The sequence below is a fragment of the Symphalangus syndactylus genome, chromosome X (genome assembly GCF_028878055.3).
Source record: "Symphalangus syndactylus isolate Jambi chromosome X, NHGRI_mSymSyn1-v2.1_pri, whole genome shotgun sequence".
NCBI lineage: Eukaryota > Metazoa > Chordata > Mammalia > Primates > Hylobatidae > Symphalangus > Symphalangus syndactylus.
This window is the reverse complement of record NC_072447.2, coordinates 82,546,395-82,566,260: the sequence shown is the minus strand read 5'-3', so window position 1 is coordinate 82,566,260 and position 19,866 is coordinate 82,546,395. Positions and strand designations below refer to the sequence as shown.

At 34.0% G+C, this 19,866-nt stretch overlaps 1 protein-coding gene across 17 annotated transcripts in view; it reads left to right on the top strand.

Annotated features, from left to right (window-relative positions):
• ABCB7 (ATP binding cassette subfamily B member 7) overlaps window positions 1-19,866 on the top strand; it is a 181,533-nt gene that overhangs the window by 67,599 nt on the left and 94,068 nt on the right. For all 17 annotated transcript variants that reach the window (XM_063634686.1, XM_063634691.1, XM_063634684.1 and 14 more), the window contains 2 exons: window positions 17,229-17,361; window positions 18,242-18,510. In XM_063634686.1, the coding sequence (XP_063490756.1) occupies window positions 17,229-17,361; window positions 18,242-18,510 (402 nt within the window). The remainder of the gene's footprint in view (window positions 1-17,228; window positions 17,362-18,241; window positions 18,511-19,866) is intronic.

The window sequence follows — 19,866 nt, the reverse complement described above, 5'->3', positions numbered from 1 at the left end:
ATTTTGACATTTGTAACTTTAAAACATTTATGTACTTATTTTTTTGAAACTTTTCTGAAAAATATTTTTTAAAATGAGACAGTGCTACCTGATGCCTTTTTGAGAAGTATGAATTTTACCCTGGTTTTATTATTATTATTATTATTATTAAAATACTATATCTTAGAGAAGTTTTAAGTTTACAGAAAAATTGAACAGTAAGTACAAAGAGTTCTTATATACCCCCTTTTTCCCCCACAATGCGGTTTCTTCTGTTATTAACATCTTGCATTAATGTGGTACATTTGCTAAAACTGATGAACCAATTATTTTAAAAAGATACATTATTATTAACCAAGTCCATAGTTTACATCAGGATTCACTTTTTGTGTTGTACAGTTACATGGTTTTTGGGAAATGTATAATGTCATGTATTCACCATTATGATATCATATAGAATAGTTTCCCTGCCCCTAAAATCCCATGTGATCCATCTACTCATCTGTCCTTCCTTCCTCCAAAATTCCTAACAACAGTGATCTTTTTACTAACTCTCTAGTTTTGCCTTTTCCAGAATGTCATATAGTTGGAACCATATGATATGTAGCTTTTTCAGACTGGCTTCCTTCACTTCGCGATATGTGTTTCAAGATATTCATTGTGTGTGTATGTTACCTGATAGCTCTTTTCTTTGTATCACTGAATAATATCTTGTTATATGAATGTACTATAGCGTGTTGATCCACTCACCTGTTGAAAGACATCTTGGTTTCCTTTAGATTTTGGCCATCATTAATAAAGCTGCGGTAAACATTTGTGTGCAGGTTTTTGTGTGGCCATAAGTTTTCATCTCATTTGGGTAAATACCAAAGAACACAATTGCTGGATTGTCTTGTAAGACTATATTTTGTTTTGTAAGAAACTGCCAAATAACCTTTTATAGTTGGTATACCATTCTACATTCCTACAAGCAATGAGTAAGAGTTCCTATTGCTCCACATCTTCACTAGCATTTGGTGTTATTGATATTTTAGATTTTAGCCATTCTAATAGGTGTGTAGTAGCATCTCACTTTTGTTCTAATTTACAAATGCCTAATGACATATGATGTTGAGCATCTTTTCATATGCTTTTTTTGTCATTTGTATATCTTCTTTGGTGAAGTGTCTGATCAGTTCTTTTGCCCCTTTTTAAATTCGATTGTTTTCTTATTGTTGAGATTTAAGGGTTCTTTTGTCTTTTGGATACAAATATTTTATCAGATAAGTCTTTTGCAAATACTTTGTTCCAGTCTGTGGCTTGTCATCTTATTCTCTTGACAGTGTCTTTTGTAAAGCAGAAGTTTTTGATATTAATGAAGTCCTACTTACCAAACTTTCATGGATCATGTTTTTGGTGCTAAGTCATTGCCAAACCCAAGGTTACCTGGATTTTATCTTACATTATCTTCTAGATGATTTATAGTTTCATCTTCTACATTTTGGTCTATGATCTATTTAGAGTTAATTTTTATGAAATATGTAAGGTCTGTGTCTGGATTCCTTTTTTCTTCCATTGGCATGTCCAGTTGCTCCAGCATCATTTACTGAAAAGGGCTGTCTCTTTCCCATTGGGTTGCCTTTGCTCCTTTATGAAAGACCAGTTGACTATATTTTTGTGAGTCCATTTTTGTGCTGTCTCTTCTATTTCCATTGATCTATTTGTCTATTTTTTGACCAGTACCATACTGTCAGGATTACTGTAGCTTCATAGAGTAAGTCTTATAGTTGGGTAGTGTCAGACCTCCAGTATCGTTTTCTTCGTCAGTATTCTGTTGGCTGTTTTGAGTTTTTTGCCTTTCTATATAAACTTTAGGATCAGTTTGTCCATATCCACAAAATTACTTACTGGGATTTTGATTGGGGTCGCATTGAATCTATAGATCAAGCTGGAGAAAACTGACATCTCAACAATATTGAGTCTTCCTATACATGAACATGGAGTATCTCTCCATTTATTTAGCTTCTTTCTTTCATATGAGTTTTGTAGTTTTCCTCATATACTTTTTGCACACATTTGTTATATTTATACTGAAGTATTTCATTTTTCATTGTTAGTTTAAATGGTGGTATATTTTTTATTTCAAATTGCATATTGTTTATTGGTGGTACGTGGGAAAGTAGTTGACTTTTGTATATGACCTTGTATGCTGCAACTTTGCTGTAATTGCTTTTTAGTTCTAGTAGGGTTTTTTGTTGATTTTTTTTCCAGATTTTCTATATAGACAATTATATCACCGTAAACAAAGACAGTTTTATTTTGTCCTTTCTAGAATGGATACCTTTATTTCCTTGTCGCATTAGCTATGACTTCTAGTACAGTGTTGAATATGATGTGATAAAAGAGGACATCCTTGCCTTGTTCACAGTTTAGTTTCCCACCATTAAGTATGTTGTTAACTTTAAGGTTTTTTATAGGTGTTTGTAATCAAGTTGAAGTTTTCCTCTATTCCTAGTTTGCTGGGAGTTTTTGTAATGAATAGGTGTTGGATTTTGTTAAATGATTTTTTTTCATCTGCCATCATTTGATTTTTCTTCTTTAGCTTGTTGATGTGATGGATTACATTAACTGATTTTCAAATGTTGAACCAGCTTTCCATACCCAGAATAAATTCCACTTGGTTATGTTGTATAATTGTTTTTATACATTGTTGGGTATGATTTGGTAATATTTTGTTGAGGATTTTTGTATCTATATTCAGGAAAGAGGGTGGTCTGTAGTTTTCTTGTAATGTCTTTGGTTTTGATATTAGAATGGTGCTGTTTTCATGGAATGAGTTAGGAAGTATTCCCTCTACTTCTGTTTTCTGGAAGAAATTATAGAGAATTCACATCATTTCTTCTTTAAGTAGTTAGTAAAATTCACCAGTGAAACCATTTGGACCAGTGCTTTCTGTTTTGGAAGGTTATTATTGAATCAATTTATTTAATAGATACAGACCAATTCAATTTATCAATGTATCTTGTATAGGAAGGGATCTTTTAAGGAATTTGTCCATTTCATCTAAGTTATCAAATTTGTTGGACTAGAGTTGCTCAATACTATCCCTCAATTATCTTTTAATGTTCATAGGAACAGTACTGAAGGCCTGCCTTTCATTCCTGATGTTAGTAGTTTGTCTTCGTCCTTTTTTGCTTGATTAGCCTGACTAGAGACTTAGCAATTTTATTGCTCTTTTCCAAGAGCCAGCTTTTGGTTTTGTTGATTTCCTTTTTTCAATTTCATTGATTTCTGCCCCAAGTTTTATTCTTCTGCTTACTTTGGATTTAATTTGCACTTTTTTTTGCGCTTTTTTTTTCTATTTTCCCAAGATGGAAACTTAGATTATTCATCTTAGATCTTTCTTTTCTAATATTTGCATTCAGTGCTATAAATTTCTTTTTAAGTGCTGCTTTTGCTGCATCCCACAAATTTTGATACATTGTATCTTCATCTTTATTTAGTTCAAAATATTTAAAAATTTCTCTTTAATCTTTGACCCATGTGTTATTTAAAAGCATGTTGTTTAATCGTTCGGATATGCCTACTGTCATTCTGTTAGTGATTTCTGATTTAATTCCATTTTGCCTAGGGCATACTTAGTGCGATATGTATTTTTAAAAATTTGTAAAGGTGTGTTTTATGGCCCAGAGTGTCATTTATCTCGGTGAATGATCTGTGCAAGTTTGAAAAGAATGTGTATTCTGCTCTTGTTGGATGAAGTATCCTCTAGGTGTCATTTAGATATAATAGAGGATGCATCTATTTTTCCTTGCCATTCTATCAGTTTTTGCCTCAGGCATTTTGATATTTTGTTATTAGGTGCATACACAATTAAGGATTGTTACATCTTTTTGGAGAATTGACCTCTTTATAATTATGTAATGCCCCTCTTTTATTCCTGGTTCCTGTTAATTTTCCTTGATCTGAAGTGTGCTTTATCTGAAATTAATATAGTTACTCTGCTCCAGCTTAGCTTTGATAAGGGTTAAGATGGTATATATTTCTTCATCCACTTACATATAATTCATTATGTCTTTATATTTAAAATTGGGTCTGTAATTGGATCATCTTTTAAAAATCCATTCTGACAATTTCTTTTTTTTAAATGCCATCGGATTCAGCCATGATGACAATCTATGTTTTAATTGGTATAGACTATTCACATTTAAAATGATTAACTGATATTGTTGGATTAATATTGACCATATGTGTAACTGTTTTCTGTTCATTTCCTTTCTTCTTTGGTTTTTGCTTTTATTTTACTTTTTCTTCAATCTTTTTCTTCCTTCTCTAGCTTTAATTAAACATTTTATATGATTTTGTTTCTTCTAATCATTTAACATTCCAATTATACTTTTTAATTTTTAAGTGGTTGCCATAGAGTTTGCATTATACATTTATAGGCAGTCTAATTCCACTTTAATATAACACTATTACTGCTTCATGGGGGTGGTACACATAACAGTATTCCCAATTCATTCCCCCATCACTCACACACTGCTGTGATTCATTTCACCTATTTATAAGCTTTAATTACCTAATACATTGTTGCTGTTATTATTTTGAAGAAACTTATCTGTTAGATCATTTAAGAATAAAAATATTTTATTTTACATTAATTTATTCCTTCTCTAACATTGCTTCCCAATTAAATGTAAATCTGAGATTTTGACCAATATCATTTGCATTCTCTCTGGAAAACTTTATTTAAAAACAATTCTTGCAAGATCCACGTACTAGCAACAAATTTCCTCAATTTTTGCTTTTGTAGAGAGTGTATGTTTTTCCCTCACTTGTAAAGGACAGTTTCACTAGGTGCAGAATTCTAGGTTGGTGGATTGTTTTTTTTCAACAGTTTAAATGTTTCATTCCACTCTGTTCTTGCTTGCATTCACTGTTATTTTTATTTTTGTTCCTTTATAGGTGATTCCCCTGGCTTCTTTTAAGATTATTTTTGTCTTTGATTTTTGTAGTTTGAATATGATATGCCAGGCTGTAACTTTTGGGAGTTTTCTGTTGTTGTTGTGTTTTTTTTGTTTCTTTTGTTTTGTTTTTTCTACTTGGTATCCTGTAAGCTTTCCTGGATCTGTGGTTTGATGTTGTCATTAATTTTAGAAAATTCTTAGCCTTTATTATTTCAATTATTTTTCCTGTTCCTTTTCCCTTTTCCTTATGGTATTCCCATTATGTATACATACGTTACACCTTTTGTAATTCTCCCATATTTCTTGCATATTCTTTTCCCTTTTAAATTCATTTTGTTCTTTGCTTTTCACTTTGTGAAGTTTTTGCTGACATACGTCTTCAAACTCACTAATTCTTTTCTATTTTGTGTCCTGTCTACTGATGAGCCTATCAAAGACATTCTTCATTTCTGTTAGAGTGTTTTTGATTTCCTGTATAACCTTTTGATTCTTTCTTAGAGATTCCTCTCTCTTTGTTTATATTATCCATCTTTTCTTGCATGCTGTCTGCTTTTTCCATTAGAGCCTTTGGCATTTTAAATTCCTAGTCTGATAATTCTAAAATCTCTGCCTTAGCTGAGTCTGGTTCCGATGTTTACTTTGTCTATTCAGACTCTTCTTTGCCTTTTGGCATGCCTTGTAATTTTATTTGAAAGCTAGACACAATGCATTAGATGATAAATATACCTTTAATGTGAGATTTTATGTTTATCTGGCTAGGAGTTGGCTGTCTTAAATGTTAGTTGTAGCTGTAGGTGTCAGAGGCTAGAATTTCCTCTAGAACCTGCTAAACGGGGGCCAGACAAATTTTAGGGGATAAGGCCATATGAACAAAAAATTTTAATGAATCAGGTTCACATATCATGTAACTTCTACTAGTTACATTGAGGTTGTTCATTAAATATCAGTGTGATCTACTTTTCCCCTCTAAATGTTTTATCTCCTAGAGGATTTAGATAAGAGGATTTATCTCTTCGATTAGATTAGTGGAGTTGAGACTGCATGTCAACTGCTCTTTCATATATTCTTTAATTTGCTTTCAGTTCTGTGTGCTTCAGCCATGAAATAAGGTAAAACAAGTTTGTTTTGCGGATATTATGATCTCTAGCTTTTAGATGTCTGTTATTGAAAATGACAATGACATATAGTCCCTTTCTGTGTCATACTTTTCCATGTTTATACTTTCAAACTATTATATTAGGTAAAAACGACATTTCTTACAAATATTACATTATGTAACAGTCTTGCATATGGAATCTTCTGCATGTCTGTTTTTCATATAGATTAGTCATAACTCTTGCTTTACTTTCTCAGGATCCATATTCAGCTATGTTGCAAGAATTGGATTAAATAGGCTGCTTTCTGTTGAGGTTACTCTTTGATGCCCAGAGCAAACTTTATATACAAACCAGAAGCATTTTGTTTATACAATGGAAATCTTTAATGACATTTGCTTTGTTGCCTAGGCCTAATTTTCATGAATTAATAATGTATACAATATAAAATAATTTTATTTGATCAACTTACATAACTGCTTTGTTGTTTGATATTTTTCCTTTAATGAGAATAGAAACTTGAGTTCTGTGAGGATTCTACCACTACCCTGATAATCTTTATACAAATTGTCTGAGTACCCTTAATGCAGGCAAACCCCAGAATTGGGGCTCAGCCTGGGAGGGTTCTTGGCTTCGTGCAGGAAAGAATTTAAGAGTGAGCTGACAGCAAAGTGAAAGCAAGTTTATTAGAGCAACAGAGTACAGGAAAATGATTGCTCCATAGACAGAGTAGTAGCAGCAGCCCTTTCAGCAGCAGTGGATTTCTGGCTAGCTATATGGCTATTCCTTGATTAGTTGTAAAATAAGGGGTGGGTTATTCATGAATTTCCTGGAAAAGGGATGAGGAGTTCCTGGAACTAAGGGTTCCTCCTCCTTTTAAGCCATATAAAGCAACTTCCAGGAGGTGCCATGGCATTTGTAAATGGTGCTGGTGGGAGTTGCTTTTAGCATGATAATGCATTATAATTAGTGTATAATGAGCAATGAGGGCAACTAGAGGGACCATCTTGATTCTAGCTGGTTTTGGGTGGTTTCTTTGCTGCATTCTGTTTTGCTCAGAACCTGTTTTAGTGGGGCCTCGTGACCAGTGCTTGGAAAATAATTCATGCCAATCTCCTACCTTACCTTGTCCGGTTTTCTTTTATCTTTGTTTTGCCTTGCTAATCAAATCTCTCTTTAGTGTTCCTGATCTTTATTTTTTTCTCTCCTGATTCTTTTGTGAATAGAGAAGCAATTAAAGGAACAAAATTCTTTTTTACTTGTTTAGATATATTGGGCACTTATTGGCAGCACTGCTCATAAAGCCCTTAGTTAGTAGAGGCCACTCTGAAAGAGGTGAATTTATTAAGGAGTTTAGATATTAAAAAGCCTGAAAGAATTGGGTTCCTCAGATGACTAGTCATGATCATAATGGGAAAAGTGATAATTAAATCTAGAACTTGAGGTCCTCAGCAAACTGACTATATTGACCAGTAATTTTGGCACCATGTAGATACAGCATACTTTTGGTAGTCCTTTATGGCAATTTTACTTTTTACTTAACTCTGTTCTTCAGTTAGTGTCCCAAATTGTAGTTTTGTGCTAAAAATTAAATGAATGCCATTTTGTAATGATATACCAGTCTCTGATAATTCAAGAGCCTAGCAGATTATCTATATGATTTAAATTTTTGATCTAAGAAAGAAAAAAAGTTTTATAAGTTCCTGAGGCTGGGCATGGTGGCTCATTCCTGTAATCCCAGCACTTTGGGAGGCCGAGGCAGGCAGATCACTTGAGGCCAGGAGTTTGAGACCTTCCTGGCCAACATGGTGAAACCCTATCTCTACTAAAAATACAAAAATTAGCTGGGCATGGTGGTTCGTGCCTGTAGTCCCAGCTACTCGGGAGGCTGAGGCATGAGAATCACTTGAACATGGGAGGCGATAGTTGCAGTGAGCTGAGATCACACCACTGCACTCCACCCTAGGCGACAGAGTGAGACTCCATCTCAAAAAAAAAAAAAAAAAAACATTTAAAGTTACTTTATTTCTCGTGTACTTAGTGTGCACATTGCAGTCAGATTAAATATACCTTTTCTCACAAGATTACAATCTTATAAATATAACCAGTTTCTTAATTTTTAAAAAGTAACAGGGGTATGAAACTTCATATTGGGTTGATTTTTATTGAAATACACTGTGATTCAGCCTTATTTTTAGACATTTCCTGCCCCCAGGGAGCCGGGTCTGTGGTGTGATGCTGGCTTTATTTCTTTTAATTTTAATGTACATTCAATGGAATGTACTCTTTTTAGTATACAGTTCCATAATTTTTAACACGTGTGTATTCATGTAATTACCACCACAGTCAGGATACAGACAAGTGCTATCACCCCAAAAATCTCCCTTTTGTTACCTCTTTATAGTCATACCCTCTTCAGACCCCTAGCTGCTGGGAAACATTGATTTGTTCTCTATCACTATAGTTTTCTCATTTTGAGAATGCCATATAAATGGAATAATGTAGTATATAACCTTTTGACTGATTTCTCACATTAAGCATGATGTCTTGGTCATTCATCCATGTTATTGGATATACCAGTTTGTTTCTCTTCATTGCCAAATAGCATTCCATGGTATGGATATAACAGAGTTTGTCCATTCACCCATTCAACAACATTGGGTTCTTTCCACTTTTTAGTGATTATAGATTAGTAGAGCTGCTTTAAACATTCAGACACAGGTTTTTGTGTGAACCTGAGTTTCCATATCTCTAGAATAAACACTTAAGAGTGGAATGCTAGGTCATGCTAAACACATTTTTAACTCAATAAGAAACTGCCAAGCTGTTTTCCAGAGTAGTTCTCTTTGTATTCCCACCAGCAGTATATGAAGGAGTTCCTGTTGCTTTGCTTCTTTGTCAACACTTGGCATTGTCAGGTGAATGGTGGTATCTTGTGGTTTTAATTTACATTTCTCTTAAGGCCTGGGATATTGAGCAGCTTTGTGTGTATTTAGTTTACATTTGTATATTTTCCTTTTGTGAAGTGTCTGTTTAAGCATGTTGTCCATTTTTTAATTGGGCGGTATGTTTTTCCTCTCAACTTTAGTGAATTCTTTATATATTCTGATATGAAACCTTTACCAGATATATGATTTGCAGATATATTCTCCCAGTCTATAGCTTGTTTTTTAATCCCCTTAATAGTATTTTATGTAGAACAAATGTTTTTAATTTTGATGAATTTCAGTTTATTATTTTTTCCTTTATGGATTATGCTTTTGTTGTCATGTCTGATAACTATTTGCCTAACTCAAGGTCATTAAGATTTTCTCTTTTGTTTTCTTCTAAATGTTTTATATATTTTTCTTTTACATTTAGATTGTGCCACGTTTTTTAAAAAATATGTACTGAACTAAAGTGCTACAGTTTGAATTCTTGTATGAGGTTTAGGTAGAAATTAAATTTTTTTCCAATTGTTCCAACACCAAATTGAATTTTTTTCCAATTGTTCCAACACCAAGGCTATCCTTTCCCCATTCAATTTGCTTTGTTTCCTATTGCTGCTGTAACAGATTATCACAAACATAGTAGCTGAAAACACCACAAATTTATTATCTTACATTTCTGGAGGTCAGAAATCCAAAATTAGGTTTCACTGAGTCGAAATAAAGGTATTTGGCATGGCTGTGCTCCCTCCAAAAACTCTTGAGGAAAACCTATTTCCTTGCCTTTTCCTGCTTCTAGAGTTCACCTACATTCCTTGGCTCAGGGCCTCTTATTCCATCTTCAGCATCAACAGCATGTTCAATCTCTCTCTGACTCTGACCCTTCTGCTTCCCTTTGTCTTATCCTCTCTCAACTTTGACTCTCCTACTTTTCTCTTATAAGTACTCCTGTAATTAGATTTGGCCCACCCACATGATCAAGGATAAAGAACATAATCATGTTCTTTGGCTTAATCACATCTGCAAAGTTCATTTTGCTATGTAAGGTCATCTTTATAGGTTCTGGAAATTGGTACATGAATATCTTTGGGGAGCCATTATTCTTTCTACCATAATGATTATATATGGGATGTTTTTCTGGAATCTATTCTGTCTCATTGATCTTTGTGTTTCTGCATTCACCAGTACCACACTATTTTTATATTTGATATATATATATATATATATTTTTGTAGTTTTATAGTAAGTTTTAAAGCCAGGTAGGATGATTCTTCCAACTTTCTTCTCTTCTTTTCAAAATTGTTTTTTTGCTATTCCAGTTTTTTTGCCTCTGCATATACATTTTAGAATAAACTTTTCTATAGCTATTAAAGCTCTTCTATCAAAGAAGCCTGATGATGTTTTAAATGAAATTTTATTAAAAATGTAGACCAGTTTGGGTAGAATTGACATCCCTACTAGGTCATGTCTTCCATTGGATGAATGTAGTATGTTTCTCCATTTATTTAGCTTTTCTTTGATTTATTTCATCAGCATTGATAGCTTTCAGCATACAGACATGATACATGTTTGATTATACCAGTGGTTCCCAACCAGGGGTGATTTTGACCCCATGAGGACATTAGGCAATGTCTGGAGACATTTTTATAGGTCACAACTAGAGGAGGTGGGGTATGCTACTGGCGTGTATTGGGTAGAGGTTAAGGACACTGCTAAACATCATACAATGCACAGAATAGCTCTTCCCGCAAGAAATAATTATGGAACCCAAACTGTCAGTAGTGCTGGAGGTTGAGACCCTGAGTTAGATTTATACTTGAGAATTTTTTTTATTTGATGAGGGCAATGTCAATAATTTTCTTTTTTAAATTTTGGTTTCTAACTGTTCATTGCTAATATGTTGATATATTAGTAATTATTGTTTTTTGTTGATCATTGTAATATTAATAATAATATTGGTATCATTTATATATTTGGATTTCAGTCTACCATTTTATTATGTGTTTTCTGATAAATTTATTTTGTTACTTGGTTTTACCTTTACTGTCACCTTTTATGTTATTTGAACAGATTTTACTATCCCATTTTAATTTATCCACTATGTATTTTAGTTTATCTCTTTATATAATTTTGTAGTGGTTACTCTATAAATTATAATATACATAAGTAACTTTTCACAGTCTGCTTAGGATCAATATTTTACTACTTCAAATGAAATGTAAAAACTTACTACTCTGTAAGTTCCCTTACCTTCCCCCTTTATATTTACAATTGTTTCATATATCTTGATATATTGTAAACCCCATCAGTCAGTAATCTTTTTTATTGCTCTATGGAATCTTTCTAGACAGATATAAATTTTGCTTTTAACCATCAAACATATTTTTAAAGAACTTAAGAATAGGTTATTATATTTACACAGATATTTACCATTTCCATTGCTCTTCCTTCATTCCTGATATTCCAGGTTTCCTTCTGCTTTTACTTCTTGTATGAAGAATTTTCTTTAGCAGTTCTTTTAAAGCAGACCTTCTGGTAACTAATTCTCTTAGTCTTCCTTAATCTGAAAATGTCTTGATATTCCCTTCATTCACAAAGGCTAATTTTGCCCAGTGTACGGTACTAGGTTGACAGTTCTTTTCTTTCACCACTTGAAAAATGTTGTCCCACTTAACTGCTGGCCTCTGTGGAAATCTGCTGTCTTAAGATTATTTTTCCCTTATACATAACGTGTTTTTATCTAGCTGGTTTTAATATTTTTTTCTCTGTCTTTAGCTTTCATAAGTTTAATTATGATGTGTCTTGGTGTGCATTTCTTTGGGTTTATCCACATTTGGGTTACTCAGCTTCTTGAAATTATAGGTTTATGTCTTTTGCCAAATTTGGGAAATTTTCAGCCATTATTTCGTTGGTACTTTTTTGTGCCCCACACTCTTCTGGGACTCAATAAAGGATGGTTAAGTGTTTTGTTACAGCTCCGTAGGTTCCTGAGACTCTGTTGGCTTTTTTTTTCTTTAGTCTATTTTCTCCCTGTTGTTAAGCTTAGGTAGCATCCCAACATCTGCTGTGTATTTTAATGATATTGTTGACTGCTAGAACATCTGCTTGGTTGCTAAGACTCTTGTATACCTTACCTTGAAATCTTGATTAGTAAGATTTATATAGCTTCTATCAGTTGTAGCTAAACTTAACAAAGATGGATGGCATAATAATGGAACATTAACAAGAGCTGGGATTTCAGTGTTTTTATTAAGCCTGATAGAATTGTTTTCACATATTATTAATGTGCATCAATTTAATTTCTTCAGAAAAACTTTGGCAGTCTGACAAACTTCCTGTTTCTAAGCGATGGTTGATGTTTTTCATACTATAATTGCAGAAAATGTAGAATGTGAACGATTAAACATTTGCCTTGAATATATGAAAGCATTGTATTCCTAATTATTGTTCTATCTTCAAGTTCATTAATACTTGCCTCTGTCTTCTCCATTTTGCCATGGAGCCCATCCGTTGAGTTTTTATATGTCAATTATTATATTTTTCAGTTCTATATTTTTCATTTGGTTCTTTATATCCTTTATTTATTTCCTGAGACTTCTATTTTTTCACTTATTTCAAGCATGTTCATAAATATTCCTTGAAGCACTTTTATGATGGCTACTCCAAAATCTTTCAGATAGTTGTAATGTTTGTGTCATCCTGATGTTAGTATTGTATTGTCTTATTCAAACTGATATCTTATTGGTTCTTGATATGATTTTTTAAATTGAAACCTGGACATGTAGAGTATTATTAGACTCTGAATCTTATGTAAATCTTCTGTTTAGCAGGCCTCCTGTGTCACCACTTCAGTAGAGGAGAGATGCTGCCTCATTACTGTGGGTGGAGATGAGAATCCAGGTTCCTACTTGGGCCTCTATTGACTCCTGGCAGAAGAGATTACTCATTACTGCTGAATGGAGTGAGAAGTTAGACTCCTGAGTAGAATAAAAGGCAGTAGACTGGGCGAAAATATTTGCAAAACACATATCCAACAAAGGCCTTATACTTAGAATATATAAAGAACTCTTAAAACTCAACAGCAGAAAAACAAACAATCCAATTATAAAATGCATAAAAGACATGAACAGATATTTCACCAAAGAGAAGATATAGATTGCAAATAAGCACATTAAAAAGTGTTCAACATCAATGAGGTATCAATATGCACCTATTGGAACACTTTTGAAATTAAAAAAAAAATGATAATACCAAATGTTTGTGAGGGTGCAGAAGAACTGGGTCACTCATACTTTGCTGGTTATTATAAAATGATACAGCAGGCCAGGCATGGTGGCTCACACCTGTAATCCCAGCACTTTGGGAGGCCGAGGCAGGAGATCACTTGAGCCCAGGAGTTTGACACCAGCCTGGCCAACATGGTGAAACCCCATCTCTACCGAAAATACAAAAATTAGCTGGATCTGGTGGTGTGCACTTGTAGTCCCAGCTACTCAAGAGGCAAAGGCAGGAGAATCGCTTGAACCTGGGAGGTGGAGGTTGCACTGAGCCGAGATCATGCCACTGCACTCCTTCCTGGGCAACAGAGTGAGACTCTGTCTCAAAAATATAAAATAGAATGATACAGCAACTCTAGAAAGAGTGTGGCAGTTTTTAGTAAGGTCAGCATAGAGATGCCATATGACTTAGCAGTTGGACTCTTGGGTCTTTTCCCAGATGAATGGAAACTTATATCCACCTGTATGAGAATGTTGATAACATCTTTACTCATAGTAGCCTAAAGCTGGAAACAACCAAAATGTCCTTTGGGGTGACTGAATAAATTCTAGTACATCAATGGAATAATCCTTAGCAATAGCAAATGATGAGCTATCGATACATGCAACAGTCTTGATAAACTTTGAGCGCATTATGCTGAATAAAACAAAAGCTGATCCTAAAAGGTTATATATGATTCCATTTCTAGAATATTCTCAAGATGAGTAAACTGTAGAGATCAAGAGCAAATTAATTAGTGATTGCCAGGGTAAAGGGACTGGGGTGAGGCCGGTAGAACGGGGGTGAATACGAAGTGGTGGCATAATGGATTTCTCTTCTGGTAATGGAATAGTTTTGTATCTTGATTGTGGTTCTGGTTACAGATCTGAACGTGTGATAAAATTGTATAGAACCACACAGACAGACACATACGTACTACACACACATGCACATGAATACAAGCTAAAAGTTGGTGAAAACTGAATGAGTTCTCTAGTCCATTAGTTAACGGTAATGTGCCGATGTTAACTTTCTGGTTTTGATACTGAACTACAGCGAAATAAAATATCATTAGGAGATGCTGGGTGAAGGGTACATAGGTCTCTTTGTACTACGTACTGTTTTGCAGCTTTCTATGAGTCTCATTATTTCAAAATAAAAAAGTTTTTTTTTTTTTTTTAAAGATTCTCATTTGCCTGGAATGGTTTAAATCTAGTTCTGCTAAAGGCAGGATATTGGGGAAAACCACTATTTGCTATTCCCACCCCCAAAATATCACAAAGCAAATAAAACTTACACTATATATTAATAAAAACATCTACATGTAGTATCCTTCTTATTTCTTTGGTGTATTTCTTTCCTTTTTAACATATATGGCATATTTCTTACCTTTTTAAAATAACTTCTGTGGGAAAACTGACAGTATTCAGTTATTATTAGAGGTAGTGCCATGTTTTTTGCGTGTGCTAACTGCCCTTTTTCTGCCACTAACAACACAATGCAGATGACACTCACATGTCCTGAACACTTACAAGGATGTTCTCTAGTTTGACCAAATCCAAAAACATTTTCAAGGAAGTAAAATTGCACAACTTTATTGGTGATACATTAGTTTTAGGCGTCATTCACTACAGCTTTGGAAAAGGTATAATGGGCTGTGAGTTATGAGAATTGCATGCTAGCTGTAACTATCACTTTTTTTCCTACTGAAGAAAGTGTATTGGATTGCAGGTGAGGGAATGTATCCTTAAATGGAAAACCTGGAATCTGCTCAAATTTATTTAAATTACTTTTGATATACTTTACAATTATAGCTGGTTTAAACAGTGCCTTTGAGAGCATCCATTTTAGGGTGCAAAAGAAGTGAAATATATTGTCCCTGCCTTATAAGCTGCTAATGTGGCTATGGTATACTAGAAAAAATTTTAACTTCAAGTGTCAGACCTGTATTTTAATCTCAGCTCTGCTGCTTACCAGACAAGTCATTAAACCTTGTAGAACCTGAGTTTCCTCAACTATAGAGATAAAATCTATTTTGTAAAATTTTTGTTCCTTTCATCCCTCACATTTGTGAAAGGTACCTACCTTTCACCATACCTGATTCATCTAGCTGTTGTTCAGTAAATGTCAGTTTTGTCACAAAAGGTTTATACATTATTTGGGTGATAGATACACTAAAATCCCAGACCTCACCAGTACGTGATATATCCATGTAACAGAACTGCACTTGTACCCCTCAAATTTATACAAAAAGGATGGAAATATATCCATGCATATGTACATACAAAATGAATCAGAAATATATCATAAAAGTGATAAATGTTGAGGTATAAACTATAACAAAAAGATAGAAAATGGAGAGTGCCAAATTGGCTGCATGTTTCAGAGAAAGCATTATGATAGAAATGGGATTAAAATTGGGCTTTGAAGAGTGACGAGGTAGATAGGGGAGAGGAGACCATTTCAAGAAGAAGCAAGACCTGTAATCTCAGCACTTTGGGAGGCCGAGGCGGGCGGATCACCAGGTCAGGAGTTTGAGACCAACCTGACCAACATGGTAAAACCCTGTCTCTACTAAAAATACAAAAATTAGCTGGGTGTGGTGGTGCATGCCTGTAATCTCAGCTACTCAGGAGGCTGAGGCAGGAGAATCGCTGGAACCCAGGAGGTGGAGGTTGCAGTGAGCCGAGATTTCACCACTGCACTCCAGCCTGGGTGACAGAGCGAGACTCCATCTCAAAAAGAAAAAAAAAAAAAAAGCAAAGAAGCAAGAACCTAAGGTTATATGGCTACAAGGGAATCAGATTTGAGAAATTTATGCTATATGAGACCTACCGTATATTCTATTAGATTTTGGAAGTCAGAAAGCTTAATGTTTAAGCAGTTTATCTCATAATGTTACATTCTTAAAAGCATCCCAACATGTGCTGTGTATTTTAATGATATTGTTGAATACTAGAATGCCTGCCTGGTTGGTAAGACTCTTGTATACGTTACCTTGGAATCTTGGTAAGAGTTACATAGCTTCTATCAGTTATAGCTAAACTTTGTAAAGATAGATGGCATAATAATGGAGCATTAACAAGATCTGGGATTTCAGTGTTTTTATTAAGGCTTATAGAATTGTTTTCACATGTTATTAATGTGCATCAATTTAATTTCTTTGAAGAAACTGGGAGTCTGACAAACTTTGTGTTCCTAAATGATGGTTGATGTTTTGGATACTATAACTGCAGAAAATATAGAATGTGAATGATGAAACATCTGCCTTGAATATATGAAAACATCATGCTTCTAATTTTCTTTTTAAGTTTTATTTTGATGTATTCTCATGGAGAAATAGGTTCATTATTGAAGGCTTAGTTTTGATAATAATTTGGCTTTGTTTTATATGGTATTGGGGCAAAGAAGCTTTCTGTAGGACAAATGGATTTATCAGTGTTTTTTCCAATGCTGAATCAGCCACATACACTTGTAATTCATCTGCTTTTGTGATCTGGTTTGCTGTGTAATTTAGTTTACCATTATTTTGGTGACCAAATTATTTTAAAAATATTTATTGAATGCCTACTGTATAAGAGCATTATATTCAGCATGGGTGGGACAAAAAGTAAAATGACACAGACCCTCAAGGATCCAGTAGGAAAGGGAAATATATACACAAATAACTACAGTGTAAGGCAGTTTGCCATAGTGTCATGAGCTTTGTAGGATTTTAGATAATGGAGACAGCATTTTTGAGTGGCAGATCTGGGATGATTTCATGGAAGCAGAAGCATTTGACTAATTCACATAGCTTATAAATGAATATTAACATGGCAGTGTGAAGTGTGAAGTACGAAGCCTGAAATGACAGCTCTCCCAATGTCAAAGATGTTGTCTTTATGAATGGGGAAAATCACTCTAATACCAGTAAGTGGTAAATATGTAAACATTACCATAAGTACTAATTTAAGGTAAATATTTGTACTTTTATAAATAAATATTTTGTATATAATGGGTAATTGATGTTTTTATGTTTTTAGGCCATGAATATCGTGGTTCCCTTCATGTTTAAATATGCTGTAGACAGCCTCAACCAGATGTCGGGAAACATGCTGAACCTGAGTGATGCACCAAATACAGTTGCAACCATGGCAACAGCAGTTCTGATTGGCTGTATGTGTGATTCTTTAATCTGTCTGCAGGTGTTGACTTTCTCAAGGAGGTTTCATCATATTTGAGCAGATGACCTTTTCACTACAAACACAACTTAGCGTTTTGGATGTTTGTTGTTTTATGTGAGATGTTTTGTATGTGTTTTTAAAAACTATTCTGTATGATACACTTTCAAAAAATTCCATGATAACAGTAGCGTTTTTACAAGTTCTAGAAAACAATAATATAAAATAAGCCATTAAATTCATAACAACCACTTCTAATAGGCTTTTTGTAACATCCATTTCCACAAAGGTCAATTATTTTCTTGCTGGCATTGTTAGCTATTAAATAGGAAATAGCTAAATAAAAATATATATGTACATAAATGCTTTATTAAAATATATTCATTAGTAATGACACAAATCTACAATTTGAAAAGAACAGAATATGAATGCTGTGTGTCCCACGCATTAGAAAGGACACTATGAGATTTGGGAGACATTAGCAGGGGTATGCCTTTAGTCAAGGCACTTGATTTTTCAGGGTCTCAATTTTATCAGTTGTTATTTAGGAAGATTAAATTAGATAAAAAACCTCAACAGACACTTCACATTTATCCACAGTAATGCCATGTGGGCTATTATTTAAGTATTTTATTTGGAAAAAATATCTTCTAATGTCTGAAACCTGGAGGAAATAACACTGAAGGGATTCATAGTGGTAGAAAAGTTAATACTCATTAGGCTAGATTATTTCTAGGTTTCTTTTATTGTAAATATTCTGTGATATATTCATTCACTGAATTATTCATTGTACATTTTCTGAGCCCTTGTCATTTCTATACTCCTTTGATTCTAATATTGTTACATCCTATTTTTTCTTTTGAATATATTCTTAGATGGTGTATCAAGAGCCGGAGCTGCTTTTTTTAACGAAGTTCGAAATGCAGTATTTGGCAAGGTAGCCCAAAATTCAATCCGAAGAATAGCCAAAAATGTCTTTCTCCATCTTCACAACCTGGATCTGGGTTTTCACCTGAGCAGACAGACAGGAGCTTTATCTAAGGCTATTGACAGAGGAACAAGGGGTATCAGTTTTGTCCTGAGTGCTTTGGTATTTAATCTTCTTCCCATCATGTTTGAAGTGATGCTTGTCAGTGGTGTTTTGGTAAGTTAAACATTTTTCATAACAAGCTTTTATCTTAAATTCTCATTAGTAGCAATTGAATATTTGAAGCTGTTGTACTGTTGCATGCTCATGAGTTTGAAAGCAAAATTCCATGATGCCAGAAACATTATGCAGTTTAATTATTTTGCCACAAGCTTCAATGGACTGCTCAAATTCTTTATCGTGTTGTTATTGTAAATAACTTCAATTCTGCACATAGATTAGTCATCAACTAGTACTTACAAAGGTTTTTTTTAAGCAGAGATTTTTGTATATGGCATTGGACTAATATGCTTAGAATATCTAGGTTTCTCATCACCATTCATAACATTTTAGGCAATTTCACCTTTTATTTTTTTTTCTCTGTTTCAACTTTTAGCTTCAGGGGGTACCTGTGCAAGTTTGTTACATGGATAAATTATGTGTCACTGGGGTGTGGTGTACAAATTATTTCATCACCAGGTAGTGAGCATAGTACCTAATAGGTAGTTTTTTGACCTTCACCCATCTGCCACCCTCCACCCTCAATAGGCCCCAGTGTCCATTCCCCTCATTGTGTCTGTGTGTACTCATTGTTTAGCTCTCACTTATAAGTGAGAAAATGTGGTATTTGGTTTTCTGTTCCTGAGTTAATTCACTTAGGATAATGGTCTCCAGATGCATCCATGTTGCTGCAAAGGACATGACTTTGTTTTTATGGTGTACATGGGCCACATTTTCTTTATTTAGTCCACCATTGATCGGCATCCATGTGTTTGCTATTGTGAATAGTGCTGCAATGAACATACGCATTTGTATGTCTTTATGGCAGAATGATTTATGTTCTTTTGAATATATATACCCAGTAATGGGATTGCTTGATCAAATGGTAATTCTGTTTTAAGTTCTTTGAGAAATCTCCAAACTGCTTCCCATAGTGGCTGAACTAATTTCCATTCCCACCAGCAGCGTATAAGTGTTCCCTTTTCTCTGCAACCTTGACAACATCTGTTATTTTTTGACCTTTTAATAATAGCCATTCTGACTCATCTGAGATGATATCTCATTGTGGTTTTGATTTGCATTTCTCTAATGATTAGCAATTTCACCTTTTATAGTTAAAAATATATGTATATATTTTTTATTCCTCTTTAGGCTTATTGTACTATCTTCCTATTAGTATTTGATGGTACTATTGATGTAGCAAGTGCAGTTTGACTTTCTTCCCTTGTTTCCTAAAGTAGATTTTCTAAAGTATTTGACTTTTCACCCATCATTCACGTACAAAACTTCCTGCCACCATATTTTTGTTAAAATCTTTTGACCGAGATTTGCTGTTGTGTATTACAAACTTTGGCAAGAACAATAACTGTTTCA